At 37.3% G+C, this 14,885-nt stretch overlaps 1 protein-coding gene across 1 annotated transcript in view; it reads right to left on the reverse strand.

Annotated features, from left to right (window-relative positions):
* NID1 (nidogen 1) overlaps positions 1-14,885 on the reverse strand; it is a 54,598-nt gene that overhangs the window by 4,814 nt on the left and 34,899 nt on the right. The window contains exons 12-17 of the mRNA XM_034428300.3: positions 14,462-14,584; positions 12,234-12,449; positions 9,140-9,312; positions 6,975-7,101; positions 3,223-3,394; positions 209-366 (exon numbers count right to left, since the gene is read on the reverse strand). Of these exons, the coding sequence (XP_034284191.2) occupies positions 209-366; positions 3,223-3,394; positions 6,975-7,101; positions 9,140-9,312; positions 12,234-12,449; positions 14,462-14,584 (969 nt within the window). The remainder of the gene's footprint in view (positions 1-208; positions 367-3,222; positions 3,395-6,974; positions 7,102-9,139; positions 9,313-12,233; positions 12,450-14,461; positions 14,585-14,885) is intronic.

Below are 14,885 nucleotides of genomic sequence, written 5' to 3' on the forward strand. Positions count from 1 at the left end.
CAGACCTGAGAAATTAAAACTGGACTATGATGAGAGGTTAGGGGTCACCTCTAAACCACTGCTATTTTGAAACAGAAAAGAAAAAGACAAATGGCATAATTGTTGAGTACTGAGAAGTAGCACCATCATGATTACACCTTAGTATTTTTAGCATCCAGCTGCTCATTTATTTCATCAGTTTCGTTTATTCTACAGTGTAAGGCTTTACCTGCATCTACCCAGCACAGCAATGAAGAATAGGCGTCAAATGTCAGCCCATTTGGCAGTCCCAAATCATCCTTAACAAGAATTCTTCTATTGGTGCCATCCATATAGGAGGTTTCAATTTTAGGAGCTTCTCTGTTCCAGTCTGTCCAGTAAAGGTTTCTGAGTGTATTGATAAAGACACATAAACAAACAAACAAACAAACAAACAAACAAACAAACAAACAAACAAACAAACATAATTGTGCATAAGGAGGGTATTGGTATTATGTAGTATTATTTCTAATAAAATTACATGGATATTTCCATTAAGGCACCAAGAGTCAAGCTTGACTTGGGGAAGATGTACCTTTGCACAGTATTCCCCTCTTCATTTTAGTTTGATAATAATTTGATCATTGATATTATAAAATTCAAGATTTACCTGCTATTTACATAACATAGTGAACCTCCAATCACTTTTTAATCTAAGGCACTGTGCAAACTCAAGTCAGGTAGTTAGTTTATACATTGAATCTGAATGAAGTTGGGTAATTTATAGTTCAGCATCACCTAAGGAAACAGCTATTATGTCAGCATACTGAGTGAACAACTTAAGCCATCACATCTTTTTTGAAAAGAAAAATAGGACATAGCATATTATATTTAGCCAGTTGTGTGATATTAATTCAGGTTTAAATTTTAGCCTGTTTAGTATGTTGCATGATCTCAGCCAGTATGTTGTGGGAAACTAAAATTTGGGGTAAACCCATGGCTCAGTGAATGGTCAGTGAGCTTTTCGTGTGAATACAGCTTTTATTCCCAAGGAAAAAAGGTCAGACCTTTTAAAAAAAATCACTTGTTACTAAAACACATGGAAAGTTTTTGCAGTAGCTATAAAATTCTAGGCACTAAATACCAAGCAGTAAAAATATTATACTGCTTCTTATTTGTTAATTTAGCATACTGCTTCCATTCTACATTTTTTTTCCAGTTTTATAGCTTAATCCTCTTTTTTTTTTGCACCAGAATTACAGTTAGGTTTGTAGCATGCTATGGGACTAAGACTGTTGCCCCTGTTTTCAATTTAGGCTTTCATTTGAATTCATGAATTCAGAATATTTTACTGGTGTGCTGTATAAGGTAGGTTGTGATTAGTGTGAGTTCAAGTACTGTTGTGTGATATTCAATTTAGTGCAATTTATAAATTGATATTAGGTATGTTTAACATGAGCCAAAATTCAGTTAGTGTGAGGCTGGCACATGCACAGTTAATATTAGTGTATGCACAGCCTCCCTTAATATATATTTAGCATATAGTTTGAATGAATAAAGACAAGTCTCATCCCTTCGCTGATCTGGAGCCAGTCTGTTTTCTCATGTTTCATCCTGTCCTGTATATAGGTTCCACCTGGGATTCCTATTTTCCTAAGGACATTCCACTGTTTGGCATAGTCCACACAACTGAATGCCTTTCTATAACCAATGTTTCTTAAATATCTCTCAGAGGGTTTTTGTTGTTGTTATTGTTAAATTCCTTCTTTAAATCATTATTTCTCAACATTGGCTTCTCTTCTCTTGGCAAACTCCATCATCTGTTCTGACATTCCCTTTAGATTCTTGTTTTTCTTAGTCTTTGGCAGTTGTTTTTCACATTCATCCTTAACGACTTATTCTATTTCATTACACAGTTCATTTGGTTCTCTCTCAATGAGGTTTGGGACTTTGAAGCAATTCCTGATCTTCTTGAAAATGCTGCAAGTGGGGTCAAGATTGTGGAAACTACTTGGCTTTGTTCTTCCACTTTAGCTTGACTTGGAGCTTGCACATGAGCAGTTTGTGATCTGTTCCCCAATCAGCCCCTGGCCATGCCTTTGCTATTATAACTGACCTCTTCCACTTCTTGTACCATTAATATAGTCAATTTGATTTCTATATTGTTCCATGCAACACTAGTTCAGTTTCATCAGCTTGTACCTGATGTGAGATACCCTTCCCACCTTTTCTAGTCTTGAGTTACTGCTGGATTCCAAATTAAGATCATTTGCAAAGAAAACATGATCTCATACTGGCAGCTTCAGCTTGTATACAATATTAATTTTTGCCAGTTGCCCAGGGTCATCTCTAGACGAGATGTGTGGCACATAATTAAAATAAAAGAATATAACAGGAAATCTCCAAGCTGCTCTCTAAACTGAAAGAAATTCAACATTCAGAGGCTGGGTTCACACAACATATTAGACTAAACTATAATGGATTGGATAATTTGTAGTCAGGTTGTTATCAGATCTTACCCTTGTCTTACTAGGTTGTGTGATTCATGCATCATATTAAGCTGCAATACAGTTTATGTCATGCCTGGAAGCCATATTACCTGTGTACAGTGGTGGGATTCAGTCAGTTCGCACCAGTTCGGGAGAATCGGTTGTTAATTTTCTGAGCAGTTTGGCAAACTGGTTTTTGGAAGAAATCATTAGGGCAGAGAACCGGTTGTTAAATTACTTGAATCCCACCACTGCCTGTGTGCCTTGAGGATCCAGGCCTGCCACAATCATACCGTGGGAAGTTGGGAGGGGAGATTGAATGAGTGGAGTAGAGATAGCCATAACAAACTTTTCTAAGAGAAGTTCAAGGCCATGGTGTCCGGCAGCTGTGCAAAGAAGAAATTGGAGAATGTCTGTTTGGAAGAGAACTGATTGGAGTTGTGTGACATGTGGGAGATGTGGGCAAGGTCTTGAACTTTCTTGTGGGTGGAAGCTTTCAGATTCGGGTTTTCCCAGATTTGCCAATATGACATCTCTGATAAAAGTTAATAAAAAAGCTAATAAAAGTTAGCTTTGAGGAATTTCAAACCTTGGAATTTGATTTCGTTGGGGGTGTTACTTGGAACCCTGACAGTTTATTTATTTGGCTATAACATGTTATGGACTGATAGTTTTAGCATGGGAAAAGAACCTGATATAGGTACTGAAACAGCATGGGCTATAGGAATAGGAAATAGATGAGAAATAAAATAACAGGATATTTATACATCCCTACCCCTTCACAGGATCTGCAACAATGGCTCGAGGATTCACCAGCTCAGTATCAAACAACACACGCCGATGGGTGCCATCTACTTTGGCTACCTCTATTCTGTCAAGCTGAGAATCAGTCCAGAAGATGGTACGACCAAGGTGATCCAGTGCTATTCCTTCAGGACTTTCCAAATCTTGAAGAAAGAGATATAAAGAGAAAACATCAATCAAAGGGCATGACTAACATTCAAAGCCATGCCTGAGTTTTGAGGACGTTTATTTTGTTCAGGAGATCTCCCTTCCACATTTGATCTCAAACTTCTAAAAAGGGCTTGAGGCATCTAATGTTACAACGGTAATACAGTACCTCAAACACCAAAAATGCAGGGGTCCCTAATAAGCAAAATGCTGAGACCTAGTGCCATATTTTTATGTATATCCAGTGTGGGTATTGAAAATTTTGAACCAATTTCCTCTGGAGTGGAATATCTCATCTTGCTCCAGGCAAATTCAAGGAAAGTATATGTTGGTTGTGAATAGGATTTGCTAAAAATCACAGTAATAACTCTTTAGTGGTAAGGCAAAGGCAGACGATATGCTTAAAGATATCGAGAAACTACATGGGAGAAATTATGAAACAAAAATATCCATTCTGTTGAAGAGAAGGTAAAAGTTAACTAGCACTGGTGGATTTCAACTGTTATTTCAATATAAAATTTCTTAGTTATGGATTTACAATAATTGTTGGAACACTTGCCCTAATCTTCAAGTTAATTACTATAAGTACCATGTTTCCCCCAAAATAAGACCCTGTCTTATATTTTTTGAGCCCCGAAATAAGCGCTTGGCCTTATTTTCAGGGAGGTCTTATTATTTTGGGTCGTGTGGAGCAAGACGGGGCTCCTCTTGCTGTCTTACCTGATTTCCAGCTCTGTCTCCCTAACCCTAACCAGAGGAAATGACAGGGACCAGCTGTGGATGCATTTAAATATTTTTGGGGAGGGCTTATTTTCGGGGGGGGGGCTTATTTTAGTGCATGCGCTCAAAAGCCCGATTGGGCTTATTGTCAGGGATGTCTTATTTTCGGGGAAACAGAGTAGTATAAATACAATGTTGAGAAGAATGTTTCTTTTGTTAATTGACTGATACAATTTTGTTCTGCATTTCCTCAGGAGCTCATGGTAGTGAATAACACAATTGCTCTCTCAAAACTTCCCTGTTGAATAGGTTGAACTAAAGAGTATCACTGGCCCAAAGTTACCTAGTAAACTCCAAGGTTCAGTGAGGCTTTAAATATAGGTCTCCCCTAACCCTAAATTATAGAGGTATAATATATTGTGGTACAGTATAAGTCACTATACACATAGTACTTTTCATATTGTGACTTTTAACATTCTAATTAAAACAAATACTGTAGGTTCATTCCATATAGACATCTACAAGGAAATATCTACACTGGATGACTGTATAATTTCACAAATATGACAAAGTCTGTATTGTTTTTTAGTAAAAGAAACAAAATTGGGGCAAACCTATAAATACTTAAGTATTGTCAATAAAAGATACACACTTTTCTGATAGAGATACAATACCATGATGCTAAATTATTGACTGAAAAACAAATAGAGAAGTACCCATTTTGAGAATTTTTTAAAATCAATTGGTTTTTAGTCATCAGAGGAAAATTTAGAGCTCTAAACAGCTAATTGTTTTGGAAAAGAGATTTCAGCTTTAGAAGAACTCCTAAAAATGTATGCAACTAGTTTTTCTTGGACAGCAACCAGGCCCAAGGCAACAGGAAATAGCAGATGATAACCTCTACACTGGTTCCAAGGACTGATCACAAACACAGATTGAGTATAGACATCTTTTTAAAAGTTCAACATTCATTCAACTGTGCTGGATTTTTTTCTGCTCAAAAAGGGTTTTGTTCTATTCAAGAGAGACTGACGATAATTCAGGCCAAGACTGTAAGCACATTCTGTTTTTAAATTAATGTTATACAACTTTTGTTTTTTTTTTAAAAAAAAGTATACTGCATTCTGCCTATTAAAAATGTTAACACTATCCTTTATGTATAAACCCCCAGGACACTCCCGCTCCCTATTCCATTTCTTATTTTAAATAAGATAAAAAGAGTACTGAACTTTTTCTTTTCTTTTCTTTTTTCAGGTTTTCAAACCTATGTTTTGTGATGAAAAGTTTCTAGTTGATTCAAGTGAGCAAAAGCCACTAAGTTATTTGACTCTGCCCACATAGGTAGTGAAATGGATGTAACCATTTTAAAATAACTTATTACAGTATGTAACTCTTCAAATACTGTTACAAAATTGGATTGCTGTTTGATTATCAGACCACCTCACAATCAGTCAGGCATAATCCAAGAATGGAAAGGAGTTGAAGGTTCAGGGCACTATGCCGCATTTCTCCCCATGTGGTAGCTTCTGCAGCTAATAACTTGAACAGATGATTATAAAGATCATAGGCTACTCAGCTGACATGGAATATAGGTTTTAATGGGATTTCACATATGCAAAGCCACTTCTACTCATTAGGAAGGGGTTAATGCAGACTTCCCTGTGAAAACTCTTTCACAGAGACAGCTGTGCTATTGCTCTGTGGCCTTGAGAGATATAAGCAGCCAGAAGAGTTCCATCCAAGTTGGCACACGTCCCTTACATACATTTTAAAGAATTCTTCTAAACAGTCAGTAGGTTATTTGTTCTTACTGAGATGGAAACCTCCATTCTAGGCAATAACTCTCACTGAGCTCGGGGATATTTACTTCTGAGTTATATATAAAGGGACTGCACTGTACATACAAATTAGGGATACTAGAATAAGCCCCTGTAGGAATAGATGCAATCAAAATGACATGCAAAATATTATAACAAAATTAGCTTAATACACATCACTTTAAAGAAATAAATTACATATAATTATACGATATGTTAAAAATGCAATACATAATAGTGTTTTATTCCAAAACATTTTTAAAAATAGCAAATCAAATCAGTATTTACTGATTTGGGAACAAAGTTATCCCAACATTAATCGGTACCATCAGTCTGGTTTATCAACATTATCAACATGTCAATTCAAATCTACACAATTTTTCAAAGTTCTTGGCTGTACCCAATAAATATAACAATCAATGGATTCTTTGAACAGAGTAGAATTAGTACCATTCTACACTAAAGTATCTTTGTTAAGTTTCCTGGACCTGGTTGCTTGTATGAGAACTTGGATAATAGTAGTAATAGTAATAGACTAAGTGAATCTAGAGTTTAGAAATAATTGATTAGGTATTTTTCTGCAACTAAAAAGCTTTTTGATGTAGCAGAATGTTGAGCAATTTGTCAGCAAAAAAAGACAAGTATTGCAATTCTCTATCTGTGCATTAATTTCAAAGTTACCCCATAGGGCTAAATCAGTGGTGGGTTGCCCCCGGTTCGGACCGGTTCACAAGAACTGGTAGTAAAACCGATGGGAGGCCCCGCCCACCACCCCAGATGTCTTCATCGGTGATCTGCGCATGCGCAGAAGCAAGGTGCATGCGCAGAAGCAAGGCGCGTGCATGAGGGAAGCATGATCCCATTGCAAACTGGTAGTAAAGGTAAGTAGAACCCACCCCTGGGCTAAATGTTTTATCAAAATATTGTGAGAGGTTATGCTGAGGACTTCAGTGTTAACTGCAGAAAATCATCTTCCATCTTTGAAAATATACATTGGGTTCAGTTTGATATGGTGAGGAAGGAAATCTATAATTCCTACCTGTCTTTATGATGGATATTGGCTCTCCTCCACCAAGGCTTGCTCTACTGATAGATGGGCTGCTGATATCTGTCCAATAAACCATCTTCTCCAAGCAGTCATAAGCAACTCCAATAACAACTTTATCCTGCATTTTAGACAAACCATTTTAAACCATTATATCCCATTTGTAATGCTAAAGAAATGGATAAGAATTTAGTGGCTTGAAAATTCCACAATGAATAGTAAGAGACTAGTGAGGAAATTCAAAGGTTAAAGCCTTATATCCTAGTCCAAATCAAATTTAGGAATCAGTCCAGGTGGGTTAAGTGCTGCCTTCTGGCTTAAGGCAATACCCAAGATCAGAAACAAATTGTATTGCAGGAATAGAAAAGGAATAGGTTGTGTCACCTAAATCTTGGGACCCCTGTAAGCCCAGCTAAAAAACTGAAGTGACAGGACAGTAGGACTACTCTACCTTATTATTTCAGTCTTTCCCAATTTGATAATTGCAAATAAAAAATCTCATGATGAGACCTTAGGATGTCGCCATCTGCCAGAATGTGTGAAGTCAATTGTCTGACCTTCTATAAGGCAGGTTCCTATATTTAAGTGCCAAATACCAATTATAGATAGATTAGGCTTCTGGAAGAATCAGAATAGATTACACAGTCACGAAAGAATAACTATTCTAATTAATATTAATTTGAGCATAAAAATCGATTCCCCTCAATCTTTGTGCTTGATAAAATTCTAGTTTCCCTCTATCCTTTATCTGCCCGGAAGTTATTATCTTTATATTTCTTGTCTTCTCTTCTCCATATTCAAATTTATCATTCTAACACCTGTTGTCATTGAAACAATACTGCAATCAACTAAATTTCCTGGCACTGTTTAATTAGCCTCTCAACTTTGGGGGAAAAAAAGATACGTACAAATATGGCATGAGTACTGGGAATGAAGGAAAAATGCATCTTTGGTTGAACGTGCAGGATCAATTGTTTCTATTACCTTTTCAAAAAAATATAATGCTAGCATTTTTCAAGGCATAGAAATAGAGAAATGGATAACAAAGATGATAGAACTTGCTGAGATGACTGCTTTAATTAGAGATAGGACATTGTCTAAATTTAAGGATGATGGGAAACTCATTGATTTTTTGTGGAAAACGGGAAAAAAGGATATATGGTTTTAAAAATTAGAATAAAAACAATAGATTATAGAGAATTTTTTAAAGAAAGAAAAGAAATTGTATTTCAGACATCAATACATTAGAGAGGGTTCAGAGACATTTTACTAGAAGAGTACTTAAATCTTCTGCTCAAAATAAAATTCCCTATACCACCAGGCTTGATATAAAATTCCCTATACCATCAGGCTCCGACCTAGGCTTAGTTTATAAGATTATTTACCAAAAAGTCCTACCTGTAAATGAGTACTTTAATTTCAACCATAATAACACAAGGGCTATCAATAGATTCAAACTCAATGTAATTCGCTCTACCCTGTTTCCCTGAAAATAAGACATCCCCTGATAATAAGCCCAATCGGGCTTTTGAGCGCATGCGCTAAAATAAGCCTCCCACCGAAAATAAGCCCTCCCCGAAAATATTTAAACAGAGAGCTGGAAATCAGGTAAGATGGCAAGAGGAGCCCCATCTTGCTCCACACACCCCAAAATAATAAGACCTCCCCAAAAATAAGGCCAAGTGCTTATTTCAGGGTTAAAAAAATATAAGACAGGGTCTTATTTTTGGGGAAACACGGTAATCTTGATTGTAGGAAATATGATTTCTGCAATAGAGTAGTAAATGTCTGGAACATTCTACCTGATCCTGTTGTTAGTCTCTCTAATCCCCATACCTTTCACCGTAAACTGTCTACCGCGGACCTTTCATGTTTCTTAAGAGGTCCCTAAGGGGGCGTGCAGAAGCGCACCAGCATGCCTACCGTCCCTGTCCTACTGTCCCCATTTATATGTAACCATTCTATGTGTTTATGGCTATGTTTTGCCTATTTATACCCTTTTGTTTGTGCCAATTTTTTTCATGTGTCCATGTCTATGTTTATACTGTTGTTTCCTTATACTTGTTGATAAACAAATAAAGATAGATAGATAGATAGATAGATAGATAGATAGATAGATAGATAGATAGATAGATGTATCATGTTCATGGTATACTTACTGGCACATACAGCAAAGCTTTTGCATCTGATTTCTTCATAACATTCCCCTCCAGAGGGACATGGTCAATCTTCCCACTCTGTGCAATGAGTAAGTGGCTTCCTGGAGGCAGGGGAATTGCATCTGGTTTTACTGAAGGTCCAATTGTAACAGGAGGAGCAACTGTGCCCAGACCTTATTGACCAATAATATAAAACACATATTACTCAAAGACAAGACTTGCCATATCTACAAGGCCAGGTAAACTTACTGATACTACACAAGCCTGGCAATTTAGCACATTTAAGCTATTGCTACAATACATGCATAGGAAATTGCAATTTGGTGCATTGTTATTTGAGATTTGGTCCAATGACCTTAGCTGCCCTAGTCTCAGATTGCAATGCATGTCTCTACCACAAAAAGTGATCAAATTCTAAATGCAAAACTTCATCATGATTACACCACTGTATGCGTGCATCATCAAACTTGCACACATACAAACCTATAGCATATAAATGTTCATTGCATGCTACACTTCTTGCTTAAGAGATGCAGTCATTAAAAAACAAAGATAGCCAATCCACACATTCATGTGCAATACTGAAAACTTATTTTATTTCTCTTACAGTTGATGATTTATTTATACATATGTGTGTATATATATATATATATATGTGTGTGTGTGTGTGTGTGTGTGTGTGTATGTGTGTGTGTGTGTCTTCTTAAGTTTTCGCGGGTGTGCATATGCAAAAAATTAAAATCTCGGGTGTTTAATTTTTTGCATATATATATATATGCAAATATATGCATCTATATATATATATATATTTCTTTCCCACATGGGAAAGAAAAACTGGACAACTTCCTCACACACCTCAACAGCCTACACCCCAAAATACAGTTCACCATGGAAACAGAAGCGAACAACCAACTTCCCTTCCTGGATGTCTTAGTCTACAGAAAATCCAATGGCTCCCTAGGACACACTATCTACCAGAAGAAAACACACACAAACCGCTATCTGCACGCACTCTCACACCACCACCCTGCCCAGATCAACTCTGTAGCCAAGACACTCATTTCCAGAACAAAACGCTTAGCTGACGAACAACACTTAAAAACCGAACTACACACTCTCACCAATGTACTAACATCCAATGGATTCCAAAGAAATAAGATCACCAACCTAATCCAAAAAGAAACCCCCACTAAAATCCAAGACAGAGAACAAGAAAACGGCAAAGCCCTCCTCCCATACATAAAAGGCACCACAGACAGAATAAGCAAAATCCTCCACAAACATAACATCAAGACAGCATTCTGCACAAACCAAAAAATATCCACCATCCTAAGGAACCCCAAAGACAAAATTGAGTTAGAAAATCAAGGAGTATATGAAATCCCATGCACCGCCTGCCCCACCACATACATCGGACAAACCAACAGACGAATAAGTGCACGCATAGAAGAACACAAGAACTCAGTCAGAAAAGAGGAACCAACTTCTTCCCTGGTCCAACACCTTAAAGCCACAGGACATGATATGGACTTTAAAAAGACCAGAACTATCGCCAAAACTGAACACTTTAACAACAGAATAATCAGAGAAGCCATCGAGATAGAAAAACGCCCACACAGCATGAACAAACGAGACGATACCTCCCGCCTACCAGCCATTTGGAAACCCGCCCTTATTGACAAACGAGTCCCTAACACGATGAATGACACCAGACCCACACTCACAAGAGCCACACAGGATGTCACCACCACACATCCATGCAGAAAGCAGACTCAAACCCACACTGATAATGAGCCACGACCAAGGACCAGAAGCCAGACCGCAGCTGCATCATTAGCCACTTTAAACCCCTCCAATCCATACATGAAGCAGACTGACACCCACCATGAAGAGCTCGCACGGCCACAAACACGAAGCCAAACAACAACAACACAGCTCACCAGTTCAAATCCCCCTGCAACTCAGACTAAGCTGAGCACAACCAAGCCCCCACCCAAACAGAACACACCCCCAGCCAATCAGAGCACAACCAACCCCCCAGCCAATCAGAGCACAGCCAAGCCCCTAACCAATCAGAACACACCTCCACCCAATCAGAACACAGCCAAGTTCCCACCCAATCAGCTCACACCCCCACTAGCAGTTAAAAGGAAGAGACAGCTGCGATCTCACATTGCTCCTGGAAGCACGAAGCCGAGAACACCAGCCTGAAGATGACGAATGAGACTTCGTCGAAACGTCGCCAAGAAACCTCCAATTTTATGCGGGAGAAAACCCGAATAACCAAAGACCTACATACAAACACCCGCGAAAACCTCAGAAAACAAATATATATATATATGTACATATGTACATACTTTAGGTCTGAAGTTACATTCCCGTGATCCCAATCATGCATTACTAACAATATTAAAAACATTGGACAATTCAGAAAAACCAAGAAGGATGCGCTTCCCCAATTAATGTCCACTCCTCAGACATCCATGGGAGAAACACAGGAATCAACTGATGAAATGTGCATTATGATACCTCAATACAAACCACATGAGTTACATGTTTATGTCTGACATCAGGAAGCAAGTCCAAAGTATCAAAGTTTGATATGTGATGTGTCAATATATGTTTCATCATTGTACCAGGGACCTATGATTTAACTTTCTGTTACCTACTACGGCAGTGTTTTTCAACCTTGGCAACTTTCAGATATGTGGACTTTGACTCCAAGAGGAATTCTGATAGTTGAAGTCCACGCATCTTAAAGTTGCTAAGGTTGAGAAACACTGAACCAAGGTAAAATGCAGTATTGACTGGAAAACTTATCCAAAACGTTTCATGCTAACAATATTTTACATTTTCTTCTGCAGTTTCTATTATTGGAAATACAAATCTAATTATAAAATACAACCAAATAATTCAAATCACATATATAGTATAAATGTACCTTTCACTTAATCACAGAACTTTGATATACAAATAACTGCAAATATCTCGAATTCATACATATCAATCTTCTTAGTTAAATTGAAAGTAAGAATAGGCAAAATCTAAATGAAGAAAATTATTGCACTAACTTATTAACTTAGAAGCAACTTACATGGAGGTTGGATACCTGGGCCACTTCTAGTACCATCCATCTCATTACCATCTCTGTCCACACACCAGCAGTAACCAGTGCTAGGATGGCACTGGGTTGGCAAGTAATTCCCATAGATATCACACTGGGGAATAAATTGGCCAATTGGCCTAGGTCCTCTTGGGCCCAAAGCCAGAATTTGTTCTTGTTCTCTTTGACATTTGGTCTTCTCTACTTCTGTAATAAAAAGAAGAAGAAAATGTAAAAATTCTTTTAATTTTATTTCTATTAGGTGGGTTACCTAAGCCCATACCCTACCCACACAAGTTCTTCAAAGTCAGCTGGAATCCATATAGATCACATCAGAAATGGCTGATGATCTGTCATTTAGACTACTCGCTGTTTATAATTGCAGTGAAAAGATACAAACTTATTTTTTTTTCTTTACACAATATGCATTTAAACTTTGGATTCACTACACTAGGAAGTCATGAGGGGGGTCAATGGTTATTAGCTTTCGTCGTAGTGTGACAGTTTCTGAAGGCCATCTGCTGGCTTACTTATGGAGTTATTTGGCCACTGTAAGAATAGACCAGAGGCCATAGAGCCAATCCAGCAGTACCTTGCTTATGTCTTTATTCTTTCTCTTTTTCTGGAGGAATAGTGTTTCTAAGTAACTATCATTGTTTTCTTTTGGATTTTAGGGGAGCGGAGCAGAATCAAACCAATTGTTATTTTTTCCACAGCTGTAAATAATATATTTGAATAAATTAAATGCAGAAAACATCTGAATATTAGACTACAAAGATACTCAAGAGAGATAGAGATCCAGTAAGGCTGTTCCTATGTTCTTAACTATGTGTGCCCTAAATGTATTTAGATGAAAAGATCCTAGCAGGATAGCTGTATATTCTACAGATGTAGTCCAACCCTTCTGGAGGATATCAAGTTGAGGTAGATTGGTGTAAAATGAGTCATCCTTCTCATGATAGCTCTTGGAAGCAACATGTCATTTTAAAGTGATATTCTTAAGAGAAGTTCAAAGAAAAATTATTTTAACACTTCAATATTAGGAGGTTATAATTGAAATCCATTCAGTTTTACCTCTGTTACAAAGAATTACCAATTTGATGCAATTTTTTAATCAGCAATTCATTTCCTTTGTGAAGGATAACATACTTTACAGTTGATGAATGGTACTTAGTGATAATAGCTTCTAGCCAGTGTCTGGATTTGTTTCTGTATGGTAAATAAAGTCTATGAAGAGAAAGAGGTGACAGAATTCAGACAGCTGTTTCTTTTTGAAATCAAACAATGGAGTGTGAGGGTATAATGAATTATAGACACACTTAGTACTTAGTACTTTTTAGAGCGCTACTCTTACATCAGTACCTTTTTTACTGGCAAACTGGATATGTCCTGAAGAGATGCAAAATTCTGCAACTTCTTTAAAGAATGAATTTGTTAAATGAAAACAATTTCTGCCTTGTAGAATAAATACTTTTGTTTAAGTTTAAAGATGCAGAAAGCTGTGTTAAAATATTTCAGCTGTAATACTGTTGAAAAACTGTAAAAAATATTGGTAATAGAAGTATTGAATATGACCTTGTAGTTCTATCTTACAGCTATATATATCAGAACTGGATGGCTGTTTTTTCATTTCCTTAACTACAAGGAACAATTATCAAACAACAATAGATGGAACAGACAACAACAGATCTGAAGAAAGAGCAAAAAACAGTATCAAATAACTATACCTTAATCAAAGCTTAATTAATAACAGTATGCAAAACATAATTGCTGCCCATCTACTATTCCATGGAACTCAGTGATGAAATGTAAAATGTGTTACTACCAGTTCTGTGGGCGTGGCTTGGTGGGGGGATAATGTGACTGAGTGGGCATGGCCAATTTTTTTTTTAACTTTTAAAACCATTTCGGCTGAAGAGGTTGTAAAAAAAAATACTTTTAAAAGCCTCTGATGATCCCAGCTGAGTTGCTTGATCGTCAGAGGCTTTTTTTTCTTTTAAAAGCCTCTGACGATCACAGCTGAGTTGCCTAAAAAAAAAACACATTTTTTTCTACAACCTCTTCGGCAGGGATTTTTGCTACCAGTTCTCTGAACCACCCGCAGCCATCGCTACTGGATCGGGTGATCTGGTCCGAACCGGGAGCATTTCACCGCTGATGGAACTACTCTTTAGCGCTTGCACTCTAAGAAAGTTTTACATATTATTCCAAAGGTTTACCTTGTGGTGCACAGTGGAAGCCATCTCCATGATAACCTGCTTTGCATTGGCAGCTAAAGGACCCTGGGCTGTTGTAGCAGACAGCATCTGGATGGCAACGGTTCGATTGACATTCATCTACATCTATTTTTTTTTAAAGAGAAGAATAATACAGGATTTACTGTAAGGCTCTTCCATGCAATATCTTATTGTAAATCCTCTGCAAAATATTTGAGTCTGCAATCCCATGGACTTTTCTGTGCAGTGAATCAAGGCACAGTGCCTACTGAGTCAAATAATATCAAACTATTTGTTTGATAATTCAGAAACAACATTTATGCACATAGGTTTTGGGCATGCTAAACGGCTCCAAGATAGTTGTAACTATCTTAATCAACAATTAAGATACTTTAAAGAGGAAAAAAAGTACAAAATTGAATATGCC

Source organism: Pantherophis guttatus, chromosome 1 (assembly GCF_059756535.1).
Source record: "Pantherophis guttatus breed Tessera chromosome 1, ASM5975653v1, whole genome shotgun sequence".
NCBI classification, from domain to species: Eukaryota; Metazoa; Chordata; class Lepidosauria; order Squamata; family Colubridae; genus Pantherophis; species Pantherophis guttatus.